Here is an 18968-nt window from a genome sequence, read left to right as displayed (position 1 = left end):
CCTGTAGGACTTACCACATGAACTCAAGGAATTTTCAGTTGTGTTAGTTTCATCTGCTTAGCACTGACATTCCTAGCTACTACCTTCTGGTCTAGGTTACTATGCAGATTAGGTACATGCCTACTTTACCTTAAGAGACAAATCTCACCTTGACCTCTCAAAGTCAGTCTAAGCTTAAGTACCATAAATGTATGCCAGTTTGTTACTTAGAAGCAGTTGTCTGAATTCAGAGGACTATTTAGAATATTTAATGTTCAAGAAAAAGATCCAGGTTAGATGTAGACAATGAATTTTTGTGTTCATTTAGAGAAACTGTTTTAGCTTCAAGAACAGCATAACATTTTAACTTAGCTTCATTTCACATGCTTCCTCATTTTAAACTGCCAGCATGTTGAGATGCATCCCCTACAAGGCAGAGCAAATTAGGACAGTAAGGACAGAAATCTATTTCAGAATTAAACCATTTGGTACCAGAATGCATGAAGAGAGTGAAGGGTAGGATTGCTGGATCATCACTACAAACAATTTAAGCGAACTTTTATTGAAGCATTAAGTTGTGGTACAGATATTTTTAAATGATCAAAGTCTAACACCACAGAAATTATAAACACCATACTCCCCCCATCCTGATCACCCAGATAGTTCAATAACCCATTCAACAGCTTTCATTTTCATAGACGAGGCTTATGCTTCTTTTTATAAGATGCATTCTTTCAGTATTACTTGAAAAGGGATCTTCAGTCTACTTAAAGGACCTCAAGCCAAAAAACGTCAGAACAATTTGGATAATGCAAGAACAAAAAAAACCCCACTGAAATATTGGTCCTCAATTTTAACACCAAAAAGCATTAGTGCCATTTACAGCATGTAATTGATAACATTGGTAAAGAACATCAATAATATGCTTTAAAAAATCAAAATGTTCCAACCACTTGATTTCTAACCAAGCAGACTTTAGTTTAGAAGCACTGAAAAAGTGCTTCATTTATAAATATGGAAGGAACAAAAGAACCATTGCATCAAACCAGAAAGAGTCAAAACATTGCAAGGACAAGAGGGGAAAAATAATCTCAATTTTGTTGTTAACATGCTGGTCTCACAGCTGTTAAAATCCCAGTATTTGCAAACAAACAGCTGAAAGTGTGCCAGCTTTTCAAAGCCTGCATTTTAGTCAATACTCATTAAAGTGACTTTGAATTACACACTTATTCATGCTCCATGAATAGCATTCTACTTCACTTCTGTCCAGGTGTCCCAGACAGTTCTTGTTCTATGCCTTCACTTAATGCCCTCAAGTCACAGTAAGAGGAACCACCTTAGCAATTAGGAGGAAAAAAACAGATGAAGTCACAACACTCAAGTACAACATAAGTCACATGCACAATGTCACAGGACTGTCACAAGACAGAGGCACTAGCTTTGCTTGGAACAACAAAATGAAGTGACACTGGACCAGTTTAGAAGCACTCTTTACAGTCCAAAGTGGCAGGTCACAAGTTTTACTGAGAATAATCCAAACCAATCAACACACCCAGACTGGCAAATTCCACTCTTCCACTTGCCCTACCTGCCAGTGCTCGGGAGCACCAGCTTCCTGTTCTGACATAACAGGTGATTAGGACAGAAATGCCTGGTGCCAATATGAACTTGCACTTTTGCAAAGCTGTCACACAATTATGCCAAAGCACTTGAAGCCTGGCTCAGCTCTTCCCCTATCAAGTCTTGGACCTTCATCAAATTCTGCCGTTGCGTAGCGGTGTGACAGCTTGGGGATGCGGACAGACAAACAAGCATTAAGGTGAGACAAAATTTAGCCTGCACTAGTACCGATACCCAAGTTACTAAAGGTGAAAGACCAATGCATTAGCCCAGTGCTACAGGAGAGCTGAGCAAATTCCTAGAAGCTTTATTAGAGCATGAAAAGTCAGCCTGATTTAAAAATAAATCAACCACCACCTGTAGTAGCAAAACAATTTGTAACTGTTTTAAGAACTTTCTCCAAACATGAAAGTGTTAATTAGGAATCAGTTTCATTAGAAATCATAGAAGTTCATCAAAAACTGTTTTAGACTTAAATCACAACTTAGATTAAAAATAAAAGAGTGACAATTTAACAGAACTGTCCCCAGTGAGTAGGTTGAGGCTGAAGTCTAATGAGGACGAAAGCCTTGTCTGTGGGGAATTTTTGGTGATACTTGGAGAAAAACTATAGTGTGTGTAATTCTACCTGAATCATTTTTACAAGTGTTGTAAAGTTTCATACAGTAAGATTTTTCTACATGCACTTCAATTTCACAGCAAGAGTGGCATAGAGTACCTAAACACAGAAGAGAGCATTCATGCAAGATATCTAACTCCTTGATATAATAATGCATACAATTCAAAATGGTTATACTATGATTACACCTAGGGCTTTCCACAACTACAAGGTGGTGGGAGTGGAAAGCATGGCCCCCTGAATCATTAACTAGAAAGCAACCACCACCTTCTATATGGGATTTCTTTTTGCGCTTTTTCTTCATTCTTAATCAACTGTGCTGCTGCTGGCGATTTTTTGTAAAACTGGTAAAAACAAAATTATAATCACTGAATTGGGCAATCTGGTGATCAAGACGTTTAAACCCCTCAATCTTCTGGGCAGAGGAAAACACTGTGCGACATTTAGAGCTCTAGAAAACAAAAAAAAGTGGAAGTTACTTTTTAAACTGTCATTTAGAGATGCATTTCATATATGGTTCTTAGTGTTAACGACATGTTTTAGAACTCTTCCTGACAGTGGTGCAGAAAGTTTAATTCCCAAGCAGTGATTCTGCTCCCTACATATAGTACTGCTGTTCTCTGAACCACTGTGAGGGCTGGAGCACCTCTCCTATGGACACAGGCTGAGAGAATTGGGGCTGTTCAGCCTGGAGAAGAGAAGGCTCTGGGGAGACCTTACAGCACCTTCCAGTGCCTAAAGCAGGCTGCAAGAGAGCTGGATAGGGACTTTTTACAAGAGCATGTAGTGGTAGAACAAGGGGTGACAGATTTAAACTGAAAGAGGGTAGATTTAGATTAGATACTAGAGAAAAAAAAAAATATCTTCACTATGAGGGTGGTGAGACACTGGAACAGGTTGCCCAGAGAAAAGTTGTGGATGCCCCATCCCTGGCAGTGTTCAAGGCCAGGCAGGATGGGGCTTTGAGCAAGTCAGTCTAGTGCAAGGTGCCCCTGCCCATGGCAGGGGGTTGGAACCAGATGATCTTTAAGGTCCCCTCCAACCCAAGTAATTTTGTGGTTCTATGATTAGCTGAGAGCAACACCATTAACAGCAGCTGTTCTACAGCTGAGTTGCAGGCAAATCCAGAAAAATGCCAAAGCAAGAAATTATTCCTACACAGAACTACACAGGAAGTCATTAGAATACTGAGACTGGGATGCCTCATCTTACTGTTTTTGAAGTTTTCTGAAGATCAGATTTAGTACATGCCAAAGCAAGACTGAAGAGTATTTTCACTTTCCCAAGAAACTACCACCTAAATATAGAGGCAAACTGGAAACTGTTAATCTCCAGTAAAAACCTCTAGCCTTGCTTCATTTGTGTCTATGTGTATTTCATCAGCTGATAAGCAAATGCAAGAAAACTCACCTGATTAACAAAGAGAGTTGTCACAAATTTTCCTGGCTTGAAAACCTCTACAACTTTTCTAATCAGGTCATCATAAGAGGTCTGACTTATGTTTGTTTCAAAACTAACATAAGAAAACTCTGGTTCTGGAGTGATGTGAATAGTCCAGTAAGTTCCCTGAAAAAAAATTAAAGTATTATTACCACCAAATACTTATTTCTTTTAATTACCAATGCTGATTAATAATGAGTGTAAAACTTACATCCGATTTCATCCCATTCATTGAATACCCACAAGGATTGAACATTGTAGCATCAATAACAGAACCTGGTATCAGGTCACGAATTCCACTCATCTGAAACAAAGTTAAACAACTCTCTTTATCATGCATCCTTACACTTGTTTAGATTTAACTCAAAGGCAGAACAAACATCTATTCAGCAAACAGGACACCAGAATTCTCCAAATAACAAGTCACCCTGATTACTTGTACCACTGTAGATGACTTTGCTTTGCATCCTGTCACTACATAAATGGCAGTGACAAGCCGCATGCAAACTATCCCACTGCCTCTTACAGAGCCCAGCTGCATCCATCCAAGACAAGGAAACAGCTTAGAATTCCAAAATGTACTTGCTTTTGCTGCTGAAATGAAAAACTGAGCTTCTCTTCAACCACTATCCACAAAGTGAAGGCTGTTTACATTTACTTCAGAGTAAGGATACACTACTTTATACCCTAGAAAGAAGTGCAATCCCAAGTGTTTTGATTTACCACACAGTACCTGAGCTACAGCCAAATATCAATAGCAAATACAGTATGAGAATCAAAGCCTAAGATGGAAAACAAGTCAGGGTACTTGTCAGGAAAATCTGCTCATGTCACATGACTTTCCCATCTGGGAAAAGGGGAAGAGCAGGCAAACTCATCACGTTATGCTTAGACCCCAAACCTGCCCTTCCCCTCATCCAAATGGCTCCATGATTTAACCCTGATTTTGATACCTACTTAACCTTTGCATTCCTTATCTCCAGTCTAAGCCTTACTCCTTGTAATGTACATCCTTCAAAGCTACTCAAATTGTGGTTTTATTCCTACTCCTACATTCTTCAGAGTAAAAGCTTCCAATCACCCAAAGCACTGCATATTGCTCCTTTCACTAAAGGAAGGGCATTGAAAACATGAAGTTACATTCCCCAAAAACATTCTAGAGTTAAATCCATTTTCCTCCCAAAGTATTAAACCAACACTTTCTACATCATCTCTCCTACCACAAAATAAACCTTGTACTAAAAGGTAAGTGAAAGAAGCATTTTGTTGCCCTGTTTCCACCATTCCCCAAAAATCCCTTAGTTTTCAAGCAAACATACACGAGTGACATCATTTGCAGTAACACCATCTTTCATGTAGAACTGGTCCATAACTACTGGGTCAAGCTCACTCATCAGAATTTCCAGTGTCTGATCAGGCTGACTGGATATCCGACTCTCTGGGAAATCCAGGGTGTACAGGTACCTACATATAGCACAAATCAATTATGTAACACATATTAACAGCACCAAGTTAAGTTCTACTGTAAGCCCCAAAGACTTCCAACACTTCACATACATACCAGCAATCAGAGTTCATACGCCCCATGCAATAAGCTGCTCCATCTAGACAAGACAAAAAGCCTCCAGTTAATGTACCACAGCTGAACATTTATGTAAAAGATTATAGTCATTTCTTATTTAAAGACAGAGGCCTTTCACAAAACCCCACAAGGTTCACTGATGCAGTCAGCAGCTGTATCAAATAACCAGGTATTTAACTTCAGGAATGCAAAGTTAATAATAAGAAAAGCAAGTTCCCTCTGAAGTGGGTCTGGCCACCCCAGCTGAGAGGCTACTATCAGGAAATTGATACTACAGTTTTGCTATGCACAGAGAGAAACCCTGGTACTCTTAAAGCCTCTATTAAATGCATTTATGATTATCATTTATTTTCAAATAATTCAGATGAGTACCACAGCTTCCATGTTCCTTCAAAAACCTGTCACTATTTAAACTTTAAGATTCTTCTTGTAAGTCTTAAACTGTATTAAATGTTTAAATTCAGTTTTTAGCATAGTAACTTCTCCGAGAAAAGCCCACATTTTTCTTCAGTGTATCACTTACTTTAAATTACTATCCTAGCTTTTCAATAGGGCTTTCAGAATTCCACAGAGTGATTCTGAAGAGTGATTGGAAGTCTGAAGCTGACACAAGGTGTTAAATGTCAAGCTTAGTACGATTTAAATTTTGATCTTGGCAAGCTAGTATCAGGAATTCAGAAAATAAGTATTTATAGCTTTGGACTTTTATGCAAGGACTGCTGAATGCTTGGTCTGGCAGCCTGTACATATTGTACTGCTCATCACATCTCATGTAACATCAACTCTTCACCCAACTTCGCTGAAGTTTCATCAACTTACTTGGGAAAATTTCATTAAGAAACTCTACTTCTTCCTGGAAATTCCTATGTGGGTACTCCTGGTGGGAAGGCTTCATGAAATTCTTACGTGAATAAAAGAAGCTCTGAAAAAATAAAGGTGCATCTTAGATATTGAATATATCCATCCATCTTGAATCTAAGAATTTAGAAAAATGCAAGCATTTATGATGAACCTTCACAGGACCTAAGGTTTCATTGTCAAAACACTGCTGCCTGTATTCCTGTTTCAGAAGCACACAGTTATCCCTATCTTAATTTCTAAGCTTCAGGAGACAGCTTAGTTCTGAACTTGTCTTCCACTAGACAGCATGGTCACAGTTACTCTTAAGTAACTCAGCACAATAGCATTTGTTAGGTAGCACCCACTAAGAGACAAATAAAAGGGCAAATGCTACAGCAGAGCAATCTTACATTACAATCTTCCCATTATGGGAAGTATACATTAATGTCAAAGTTTCAGAATATTTAATAAAAAGAGTGGATTTGAATAGTAGTAAAAAGCTTTTTGTACATTGCAAGGAAGATTTGACACCTTACCTGAATTGAGTCAAACCCACTGTATTCCCTAGCAAGCTCCAACAGGGGAACCAGTGCTTGCAGTAAGAGGGTGGTACCACACGTCTTCAAAATGAAACGTCTCTTGGAGACAAACATGCTACTCTCACTGTAAAAGAGGTGTTAAGAATATATTAAGTGCTCTACATGAAACAATCCAGGAGGGAGTTGTTTGGTCTTGGTTCTTATCCCAACCAAATACATTCAGCATATGGCAAATAAACATAGTCAGCAAATAAATTAATAGAATGCAGCTAACATTTAAGAGCTGTTATGATTTCCCAAAACATACCTGCTCCAAGCATGATATTGCAAAGCTGTCACACTACAGGAAAAGGCACACACATTAGACACCCTCAAACCATCCCAGAAACACAAACATGCTGTGATTTGGGTACACAGGCACAGCTATACAATATGCCTTACCAATAAGATACTGAAATTAACTATACATTAACTAAGTCAGATACTTCACTACAGCCCAACTGAACTGGAGATAGGCATTGATACTGCATTCAGAACATTTAAACATGCTTAACAAGTATCTTGTCACCAGGTAACTGAACAATGGGAGTAAAAATTAGCTTAAATAACTCAATTTGGAATGCTGTTTACAAATCGAAGTCAAGGTTAAATTTCATCCAGGATGCAGTCCAACTAGTTACTCTTTTCAAGATTTTATTTTAAATATGAGTCTTGAAGCAACAAGACTTGAGCAGTTTCTTTGACTAGCTTGCTTTTAGCACAACCTTGCCCTCAAGGCAGTCTTTCAGAGTACAAAAGCTTCAGTATTTGTAATCTGAAGTAAATCAGAGAATGTCAAATGTGTCTGTAAAGTTCATGCAGAAAAAGCAAGAAAGCATTTTGCAAGATGAAAAACACATGGCAAAAGTAGTGTCCTTACAACTAACTGCAGCATAACACAAAAATTCCAGGGTTTCAGGAAAGCTACAGTTTTACAGATACCCTTAGGTCAGCTGCAAGAGTTGTTCCACTTGATTGTAGTATCTGCAGTTAAAGCTGATCTACTAATAAGGTTTTTTTTGCTGATCTATAAATGACACCTATAGCCTATTCTGCTGAAGTAACACTAAAATTCTGTATTGGGGACACTTATTTACCCATGGACAAAATTCAGTCATGAGGTGCAAAGCCACCACAGCTCTGTCAATCCTTTTGGTTAAAGGAAAAAAGAAACAACTATGAAGAAATCTGCACCTCTGAACAGAAGACCCCTGCAAATTGTAGCCATCAATTACAGGACATTAACCCGACAATGGATTCTCAGCCAAGTGGATCACATATGACGGCTTTCACTTTTTTCCCCTCCTAGGGACTAAAAGAATGAGCCAGGGCCTTACCTGAGTACATAAGCTTCCTGCTTGTCAGTTTTTGTCACACTTATGATCAAACAATGCACATTCTCCAGAAGTTTGTCCCACTCAATCCTGTGAAGAAATTATAGGAGAGCACAAACAACAGGTTAAACAAATCAAAGCTTGGGGGAGCCCTGAATAAAAAGCCCAAACAAGACTAGAGTCTGGAGTTACTGGGTCTGAAAGCACAAAATGGGAAGACTTCATATAGGGACTGTCTCTCACAATACAGTAATACTGAATTCTTTGCTCTTGATGGCTCAGTATTCCTCAAAGTCTGACACTGTGATCTCCTGCATGCAGACAACTGCCAAACATCAACCTCAAGCTTCTAACTAGGAGAGTCAGGATGACCTTAAATCCTGCATCCCACATGTACTAAGATAAAATTAATTGTTTAGTAACTTAAGGTATGCTTTAGGTTGAATCTCTATGCACTTCAACCACAGCAGTCATTGGCAACTACTAGAGTAATAAACCAGCAAGTTACCATTAAGATGTTTTAATTGACCAGTTTAGAGTCAAGTTCATAATTTAACTGAAAACCTACAAACTAATAGATTTCAATGGCCTGAATTCCTCTGTGACCAACCAGGATCACAGAATTCCTTCATACAGTGCAAATTGTAGCTATGGTGCTAGAATTCAGTATGGGGGTAGAAGTTTAACATTTCAATTCTTTACTAATATTACTCATTCTACAAGGAATCTGAAAAAAAATAAACATAAACCAAGGGCTCAAATTAAACCAAAAGACTTTCAAGTACTCAAGAGGAATGAGACTTGCAAAAAAACTACTTTGGTTGTCAGTTCACTCTTGTATCTAGACCCGATCAGCAGAATCCAATATAGTCAATTTTCCTATAAATAAGACAGGAACAGATACAGCTTCCTGACGTCACAAAATTACAAGACTGCCAGCTGTCCTACTTCTCCCTTCCCACAGCATATTCCACCTGCAGGTTTGTGCTGGCTCTTGTCCTCAGGGATGTCATGAGCCAAGAGATTTACTAACCCAGCACAAAACTAAGCTGCCCATCAGCAGAGCTAGAATAACTGCAGGAGCTGGGAGCATGAAAGAATTGCCAATTTTTTGTCACCAAGCAAGCTCAGCTTGCCCATATAAAACTGTCAGCCCAATCCTTCTTCAGGAGTCAGACCTCTCACCCTTTACTGGCACTGCAAAAGCCCCATGGCTGTGATCCATGACAGAGCACTCACTGTTAATTCCATCAACAGGCTTCCTCCTGCAGCCACCAGTCTCTCCTCTTAGAAAACTGGTCAGTTCATGAAGTTTTAGATTCTGTTGTAAGCATAATTAAAACATCCAGATATTCTTTAGCCTCTCTAAACACTCCAGCAAATAAATGCCTTAACTTCTCCCTAAATGAATTTACTTATTCAGGAGAATGCCTCCTGAAACTGAATTCTGTATCTTTACTAATACTTGAGGATTTCCCATTTAAAGTATATATTACACCAGAATAGTAGTATTTATATAGATTTGATTCAACCAGAACATACTTAACTTACAGACTCATATTATACTCTCCTTTTAAATGACACTGAAGGTATTAAAAATGAGTTTAGGAAAATCCTATGCATTTTAAAAAAAACTCATAATTAAGTGCACATCTGAACAAATTTTTTCCTCTGGCTACAGCACACCAGCATAAGTCTGCCAGTCACCCTTCCTGTAAACTGAACTAGGTAATGTATGAGATTGTTCAGATCATTCCAGCAACCCTATTGACATTTTATCTGCCATTAAATAAACACCCAGCATCTGACATTGCATTTGTGAAAGGTGAAGAAGAATTCCCTGATACTGAGCTGTACTAACCCCATTTGTACATTACTACAAATCTGATTTTGTACTTGTCTAAGTATTAATGGGCACATAACTATCTTAGGCTTTGCAAGAGCATATGTCTCAGCCTTCACAAGCTTCTTATCTGGTCAGACAGTAAAAACCTCAGCCTTATGCAGGCAAGTGACACTTTATCCCTGTAGCGCAGTTCTGTCCACCCTTTTCAGGGAAATGGCTCCTCTAAGCATCACACATATTAGCAGAGGAAGATGTAACAAGTTTGGCAGTCCAGGGAGGGGTCAGTACAGCACCAACAATACACTACTGCATGTTAAGTCCAAAGCCCACGAAGCAAAGGAAGTCCCATTATGCTTGCTGGTGCTACAGCTGGTATTTAGGTACTATGGCTGAAATCCGCAGCTGCACAGGACCTTTGCACATCATAGTCCTCACTACTGTACTACAGAAGCCACAGATAAGTGTACACTAAATGTTGTGTTCAGCCTTTACAGAAATCAAGGGCAAGGTCATAATTTGATCTGTTTAGAGCAGCATTAAGGGAAAACCCCACAACTTTATAAACAGACAAGATGCCAGGCTTGCTCTAGAAGAATATATAGACTAACAAAGGATTGCAGCACCCAGGATGAGACTTGGCCACATTAGGGAGAAGTTCTGCAGGGATACTGGCCTGTATCTATTTGCATTTTAAAGTTAAGTACAGAAAACTAAAGAAAGGCTGGATTTGATCCCGCATAATCTATTTAAACAAGATGACCTTAGTGTTTGGCATGTTCTATTGTTTAAAGCACACAAGGAAGAATATCTGGGACTACTTTGTACCAAGCAGATTAAGTTCACTACAAGTCTAACTCCTGTATTTTTTCCTTTTTTTTTTTGATCCTCATAATTTATGTCACTAGTTGAGACAAGGAGTATCTACCCACACTTAAACAAAGAAACAAAATCAACCTTAAAAGTAGTATTTCAATGGTTATCACTACACATATTGCAGCTATTCAGTAATAAGTAAAAATTGTCTAAGTTAGTAACTCAAGTTTTTGAGAACACTACTTATTTCACAACTGAGTTAAGTTTTAACTTGGAAGGAAAGCCTCCAACTGAAAGAGGGTAACCGAGTAAGGCTAATTCTCAAAGTGCCACCACGGACTTCTGCTCATCAAAATTCCCCATTCAATGATCAATGTGCAAGGCATTACTATTTCCTAACTTATTTCCCATAACCAGACATCAGGACAATGCCAGTTTGGAAAATGCTTTCCTATACTCAAGCATAGTAGAATGTGATCCATGAGAATCATTGGCAGCTCTCACTGGAAGCAAGTTCTGCAGCAGACCTGCAGACACACACTTGATACGGACTCCCCACTTATGTGGGCTTATTGACCACTTCACTCCAAAACTGTAAGATTCCATTTCTGATTTTTCAAATAACTGCTACTTATCCAGAGTCAAATTAGTTTCTTGAATGGGCAAGCATGATTCATCTGAAATGACTGCACCTTCTCAGAGAATAGCAAATTAAAATGAAATACATCTACTCAAGTGTGAAGAACTGTCCTTGCTTGAACGGTAAAAAGCTATTTGTCCTACACTTGACTAGCAGAACATCCCAAAAGGGAAAAAAAAACCCAACCAAGTTTAACAATCTACTCCTATCCTACTATCTACTGTGTTGCAATATTTAGTGCCTTATCAACAGACTTGTTACCAGAGTACAAATAACTTCCATTCAAACTGCCAACCAGGTATGTCAGTAGGGGAAAGCTATTATTAACTGAGAAGTAGCTTAACTGTAGGAAGTGTGCTTCATGTTGCTAATGAATAGTGAACAGTGCCTCTCAACCAAGCTCCAAAGCATCATATTTGCACCTTTATTCAGAAGGAAGTTTTCCTTGACAGATAAAACCATGCTTTTGAATGCAAGTTATTGGCCTCTTCTGAGCCTTTACCTTCGGGGTAAAACACATTCTTTAACAAGAGTCAAGCATACCAGGCACAATACTGCTGTTTCAGGCCAACTGGGAGAGTTGCCTGAACAGCAATTTGAAGAGATTAAGAACTACATCAAGAATTCATTCCTATCAGCAGCAACAGCCTCCTCAAGCACACGACCCCAGTAGAAGTACCTTGCTAAGGCAGCTAGACAGCACTGGAAAGAAAAGCTGTTTTGCAGCAGGGCGGGAATTTTTAGCAAATAAATCATATGCAGCTCCTAAATACAGCTTAAGCCACATACATACTCTTGCATAGCTTTTCATTAAAATAGAACAGCTGACAATTCTGTAGTACCAAAAGTAATAAGCCTTTTAATCTTGACTGTAAGACCTTGTTTTAATGTCAAGCATTCAACTGCAGAGCAATCTTTTATCCCTTCACCTGTTACCTACTAAGTACTTTCAGGAGCCACATAGGTATCAGTTACCTCATTAGCAGGCTACAGTTAAATAGGCAAATTCCTACCAATACCATGATCCAGACAGCCAAATTTAAAACTCTGTCTAAACTGCCTACACAGAGGAGATGCAGCCAAGACACACGAAAGCTGGCTAAGTATCAGTGTCAGCAGAGTTGGAACATTGGTTTCAAGTGTCCTGAAACAGGTAGGAAACACACAAAAGTCACAAGCATTTTAAATCACCTCCTAGCCATTAGTGTATTTCTTTGCAGACAGCTGCATGTGAATTACTTCCTACTAGAAAAATAATTCATGAATTGCTGTTTAAGATAGATTACCTTGAACCACTTACATAGCCTGAGTTTAGGCTCAGGGCATTTGCAACTCGGTAAGTTTACTTAGGCAGTATCTGTGGGGTGCACAAGTGTCACACCCTCTATATATTCTGAGCACATGTATTAGAGAGACCGTCCACATCTCCCTTATCTTAAACTTAAGGAGCTCTCCAGGGACATACACTTAATCTAGAGAGACAGGCACCTGAATGGAAAATTGCATCCACATCGAAAGTGATTCTATGCAGTACTCCTCACAAAATCCTTCTTAGCTAGAAAGTCCCAAGCCAACTACTTTAGAGCATCACTACTGAATGAAACCAAAATACTTCAGCAATGGCACAAAGATGGCCACAGATAGTGCTCTGAAGGCTGCATATTTCTCCTGCTGCAGGCCTTACACCACTATTGCAGTTACATGAAATGGGGACTCCATCCTTTACATCTAAAGATACTCAAAGGGTATTCCCAAATCTCTCATATCCAAGGACATCCAAAGGGTTTAAGGAACCATGAGGCACAGCAAGACCTACAAGCAACATTCAGGGCAAATCAGTGTAATTTTCTCCAGAAGGAACATACTGTAAAGCAGCAAGTATCACCAAAAGCCCCAAGTCTTCCTGTTCTCCTGGCTGAGCAAACAACCATTAGGAAAGCCCTTTGAGGAATACACCAATAGCTACTTATTTATTTGCTACAGGGTCTCACTAATAGCCCAGACCTTTGACAGAAAGTGACTAACCAAATGCTTCAGCGGTAAGGTAGGAAAATGTCAGAAAGCCTTCAACCTAAGTCTTCACTTCCTGCAAGCAGTATCAGAATCAGCAGTAGTGAGAATAAAAGGGCTTGTTTCCTTTGTGTAAAACCATTCTTTAATTATAATTTTGAGTTACAAGAAAACATTTTACCTGTAGTTTTGAACCCGATCTAAAATCTAGTTGATTAATACCCATTCTGATGAGGGGAAGACTGCACTCTTGCTTAAAGTTCTCCAGATAACCTTGCATTGCCCATAAAAAAAGCTCAGCAAGTACACAGGGACAGAAGCCCTTATCTTAGCACAGCCCTGCCTTATTTCCAGAGTCACTTCAGTTTTGTTTCAAAGCACTGCAAGAGTAAGAGCAGAGCAGGGTTCATGGCCCAGCTTCCTTGTACCATCAGTGTTTGAGGAAACAGGCAGGTAACACTGCCCAGGACTGGGGGAAGGGCAGAGGTGCAGCAGCACTGCAGCAGTGAGCTCACTCAGGCTACAGGGTGCAGTACAAAGCAAGGATTTACAGGACTCCTATCAAATCCTTGACTGGATAGTGCTTGGGAGCTTTCTTGTAGCACAGGATCAGAATGTTTTATCAATGTCACCCCATGCTGCTCATTGATGCAGTTTTCTCCACCTTGTGTCTCCACATAATATAGACAAATAGGAAGCAGATTAAAAGTCCATAAATAAGCTTAATTTCAGTGTATTCCTCAGGGCTGAATGCTTGAGATATGAACTTTTAACACTGGCATCGTTTATTTATGGTTTCAAACTTCTGTACGTTCAAGATCCTGATAACCCTTGAGATGGAAAATGCATAGCTGCACATCATCTGAAGGAATAAACAGCTTATTTTACTGTGGGGATAGTGAATGCACCACACAGTCACCATGGAAATCCAGGGCTTGCAGCAAGTTTATCATGTTTTCAGCAAACCCTCTGTTTTCTATACATAGTTTAAGGCTATTTTTTTAGAAAAAAACATGCTTTACAAAGCATAGTGAGAACAAGCAATAAATTAAAGCAAATTATTTTGAGACCACAAAAACATTAACTTCATGCCACTGCTGAATATAAGCAGGGTAGGCATATTTAGATCCTTGCCAGTAACTATTTCAACCACGAGACCTTTCTGCCTAACTCATTAACAAGTGAGCAAAAACACCCCAAAACTTAACAACAAAGTAGAGCTCAAGTTCAATACTTTTTAGTTGGGATCTTTATTGAATGTATTTAAATGACAGTCAGATCTTTTCTGAAATACATTACACCCAATCCAAACTTTGATCCAGAAAGCAGGTTTGCCCACAGGAGGAAAAAATGCGGAAAAAAAAAAAGTCTTAACTGCATCAGCTCAAGAGTTTTTTTTTTTGCTGATGATATCCAGCAAGGACTTGAAAATATCTAGTCCCTAACAAGCACACACAACATGGAAATTTTTAGCTTTGAACACCAGCTTAGTCATTCAGTAGATGAATGGTTCACATTTCACTACTAAGCAGGTATTACAATACAAAAGGCAAGCTCAACTGGTTTGCAATTTGATTCTAATTTAGCTATTGTTCTACACTTTCAGCTTTGATTTCAGATTCTGTTCAACATAAACTAGCTTATTCAATCACCTTTATAGAATTAGCATAGCAGGATACATTGTATTCAGGACTTTCATTTGCATCTATCAGCTGTAATAGGTAACTTAATTCTGATGGTTTTCCAAAAGAGAATGTTTGTAGAAGTTCATTTCATGCTAGAAACACAGTATCACTGATAATTACAAGCAAACTCAGGTTAATAGCACTTTCAGACATATCACAGCTTCCTGCCAAAAAAAGTAAGCAACTTCGATTAACATGCTGTATTAAGAGCCAATTAACACAAAAGTCTTCAAAGCCTGCTCACAGCTCTGACAGTGTTAAAGACCACACGTTCAACAGTTAACAGTTTTTATCCACTCTATTAAAACTTTACGGCCATATCTAAACCACACAAAGGAACTGCGCCGGTACCTACACTGCAATTACCTTAAATGCTCTTGAGCAGTTTAAAAGTTAAGTTTGCAGTTTTGCAAACACGAGTCTGAGCTGACAAATGGAAGACCAGAGAGCATGAATGTGTCACCGAGGAAAGCATTTGCAGAATGCCACCTCTAAACTACATCTGCATATTAACACAAAAATACTTTGGGAATCTTTCACATTTTAAGTCAAACACTACAGGACTCTTCAAGCACCTGCGTAGCTCACATCATCTGCAAGTATTTCAGCTAGGATTTTCCTTTCAGGATTACCTGGACATTAACTGTACAGGCTGTTACCCTGTATCTGCTACACCACTAAGCCTCAGAGCTATAAAACCACATTTGATGACTTCCATGTTAAGTACATTATTCAGAAAGATCTAAATAGTTTCACAAGTCAAAGTCAGATGAGCATATTACCTCATTACACCAACAGGACAGAAGTAAAAACGTATTCTTCAGTACTTCTGGTACAGCAGAAACGAAGCTTCCACTAACCATGAGCATTCAGATGCACACACAACATGGGCTATTCACTATTTTTAAAAAAAGGCAGTTATCTGCTCACTGCCAATTCAGATCTGTGAATAGCTAAGTCTACCAATATATACACGAGAAATTTGCTGAGAAATACCAAAACAAAGGAAAAGAAACAGGATACATCTCTGAATGGAGCTGCTACCATCAACATATTCCAAACATTAAATACACTATTACAAGCTCCCTGACCAGAGATCGTTGGGTAACAGTGATATGCACAAGCAGATCTGGATGCACAGACAGCCAGATCCTCCAGCTACCACCCGAACCTGAAAAGCTGAACAGTTGGCCATACTGAAGGTAAACTACTGACATGAGTAAAACGTGCAGATTTGCCCTGTTTGCTTAGGACAAGCCTGCCTTTTCCAGCTGTGTCAGCTGATCCCACCTACATACCATTTTTGTTGTCACTGCAAGCTCATCCACAGTTCTGCAGATTTTGTTTTGTACTTCAAGCTTGCAGCTACCATTTTCTGACACTTCCAGAACACATTTTTTTGTGGATCTATAGCTAGACCCTCCAAGTTAGAAGTCTAAGTATTCCACGAATGGTCTGGGTTGGAAGGGGCCCTAAAGACTATCTAGCGCCAGCGTTTCTACACTGTCCCTCTCCAAAATACAGCCCTGCCAATCTGCAGTACAGACGCCTCATGCCCGCCTTGTCCAGCACGGCTCCAGAGCCGCCCCGTGTGCCGGCAGGTGGCCATCGGCTCCTGCGCTAACAAAGGCGGCGCAGGCACATTCCTGGGCGGCGGGCGGGGAGCGGCGGGAGCCGGTGCCGAACACGTGCGCTGGGAGCGGAGCGGTGCGGAGCGGGCCCCGGGCCTTCCTTCCCCCGCCCCGGGCGGCGCCGAGCGCGGCGCCAGCGCATTCCCCACATGCCCATTGGGTGACGGGCGCGGCCCGGCCCTCCGCGGCGTCCCGCTCCCATTGGCCTCGGCTCCTCAATGGGGGAGAGCGACGGGAGCGGCGGCGCGGCCCGGGAGCGCGGCCAGGACACTCACGTGTAAACCGCGGCTCCGGCCACACTTCTGGGGGAGGAGGGGGCACCCCCTTTCCCGGTGCCTACCGCACCGCAGGGAGACACGGGAAGGGTCCCCGGGTACCGCCCGCTTCCCTCGGCGAGAGCCGCTCGAGGGACCCGTCCGGCTACGCAGTGCCGGAGGTCGCCGCCACCCCGGCCATGTGAGGGAACCATCAACCCTCGCCACGACAGCCAGAGGAATCTCCCTTTCCAGCTTGCATTAACTGGGAGGGAGATTCCTGAGCCCCCACTCTCCGCAGTACGGCACGGGCAGGGATTTCCCGAGCCTTTTCGTCCCGAAACTGGCCGTAGGAGCGGGACGTGCCGCCGCAGAGGGGTGGGCGCCGCTGCCGTGCTCCGACCGCCAGCAGCACTGCGACACCGCGCCCGCTCCCCCCGCGGCGCTCCCGGCCGGCGCGGCACACGCCCGGCTCCGCGCTCCGCTTCGCCGCCGCCACATGTTGCCAGCGGGAACCGCGCGGGGCTGCACGAGGCGGCGGCGCGGAATGGCTTCCGTCCCCGGCACCACCACCTCCCGCCGGCCGGGACGAGGGGAGCCGCCCTGCCCGGGGGTCTCTGGAGGGGGGCGAAAAGTCACCCCAGCGGGGAGATGCTGTCACCGCGGGAGCGGGAAGGCGGCCGGCAGCGCGGGAGCCCAGCCCCCACCGACAGCCACCCCGGAACCTGCCTTCCCCCGGCGCGGCCGCCATCGCCCCCCAAAGCGCCGCCACACCCGGGCCTTCAGGGACCCTCCCGCCCGCCGGCCGTCCCCCGAGAGGAGCGCTGCCCCCGCCGCCGCCTCTCCCCGCTCCGACCCCACCCCGCCCCGGCCGTTCGCAGACCTGGGTATGGTGCGGAGGTCGCCGGACCCCTTGCTCTGGTGCGGCTCCTGCTGCGCGGGCTGCTGCCGGGCGAACCACACCTCCAACAGCTTCTCGGTCCCTTCGAAGAAGTGTGCACCGCTCTCCTTCATGGTGAGACAACTCGGCAACCAACAACCACAGAAATTAAACGACAACCAAACTGCCGCCCCCGGCCGCCACCGTTCGCTGCTGCTGCACGGGCCGCGCTGCTGCCGCCGCCGGGTCTCAGTCCGTCCCGGGCGGGTTTCACCTTCTGGGGGATTTGCTTAATATTAATTTAAAAAAAAAAAAAATAGAGGAATAAGTAGAAGAAGGAAGGTTTTGGTTTTTTTTAAACGGGCGAAAACCACCCGGAGTGCGCGGCGGCGGATGCGGCGTGAGCGTGTGTGAGCGGGTTACAGTCCGAGCGGGGGTGCGGGCGGGCGATGCGGTTCGGTTCCTTGTAGTCCGTGTGTTCCCCTGTTACAGAGAAGAGCGTTGAGCGAGCGCTAGCTAATGTCGCCGGCCATACTGTGTAAGCGAGGGGCCAGTGCGCACGCAGCCGCCTTTATATCCCGCAGGTATCCGCATCACGCCGGGTCGCGCTGCACATTGGGCGGCCGCCGCTCCGGCCCGCCCTTCTCAGCTTCCCATAGGGCGGCGGCGACGCCCGTCGAGACATATGCCGGTTCCTCGGGCCCCTCCCGCTGCGGCCCGCCCGCCTACCCGCAGGGAGCGGGAGATGGAGCGCGGGCGGCGGCGGGGCAGGGACAGGGATAGCGACAGCTCAGCGGCAGCGCAGCGCTCGGGGCCGCGTTGTGGCGGCCGCACTGGGATCGGACCGCGCCGAGCCGAGCATGGGTGGGAAGCACGGCCTGTGGTCAGCAGTGAGCCGTGCCAGGGGGAGCGGGGCTGGACACGGCCTAAAGACGGCGGGCGAGCCCGAGAATGCCGGCTCTTCCCGGGCCGCGGCGGCAGCGCTGCGCCCGCACCTTCTCCTTCCCTCTGCGCCCGCCGTAAGGCGCTTCCCTCGCTCGTAAGAGGAGCTCAGCCGAGCGTTCAGGCGCAGTTCCCATTCCCTTCGCCCCTGCCAGGAGACCAGCGTGTGTGACCGAGAAGTGGGGAGTCACTGGTACGCGGGTGTGTGGCACAAGGAGCGAGCGACCGGGCAGGGCATGTGCGTTTGTGGGCGCACACGGGGGGGGACCGCGGAT

General features: G+C 43.2%; 1 protein-coding gene across 1 annotated transcript; it reads right to left on the bottom strand.

Annotated features, from left to right (window-relative positions):
- Positions 1–509: 509 nt before the first annotated feature.
- AMD1 (adenosylmethionine decarboxylase 1) lies at positions 510–18301 on the bottom strand. Its single transcript, XM_032101484.1, has 9 exons — positions 17755–18301; positions 7996–8082; positions 6617–6743; positions 6060–6162; positions 5220–5262; positions 4978–5122; positions 3870–3962; positions 3629–3784; positions 510–2669 (listed from the first exon to the last, which is right to left on the bottom strand). Exons 1-9 carry the CDS (start codon positions 17883–17885, stop codon positions 2529–2531), a joined length of 1026 nt encoding a protein of 341 aa, XP_031957375.1. The 5' UTR covers positions 17886–18301; the 3' UTR covers positions 510–2528.
- Between the last annotated feature and the right edge of the window lie 667 nt (positions 18302–18968).

The sequence above is a fragment of the Corvus moneduloides genome, chromosome 3 (genome assembly GCF_009650955.1).
Source record: "Corvus moneduloides isolate bCorMon1 chromosome 3, bCorMon1.pri, whole genome shotgun sequence".
NCBI classification, from domain to species: domain Eukaryota; kingdom Metazoa; phylum Chordata; class Aves; order Passeriformes; family Corvidae; genus Corvus; species Corvus moneduloides.
This window is presented reverse-complemented; position numbering and strand designations above follow the sequence as displayed.

Bases quoted from the DNA above. Each gene is read 5' to 3' on its own strand.
- AMD1 (XM_032101484.1), bottom strand. From the start codon at position 17,885: ATGAAGGAGAGCGGTGCACACTTCTTCGAAGGGACCGAGAAGCTGTTG. The intron at 3,785-3,869 runs GTAAGTTTTACA...ATTTTTTTTCAG, and splicing joins TGAATGGGATGAAATCGGAT to GGAACTTACTGGACTATTCA. The intron at 2,670-3,628 runs GTGAGTTTTCTT...TTTGTTTTCTAG, and splicing joins CAACTCTCTTTGTTAATCAG to AGCTCTAAATGTCGCACAGT.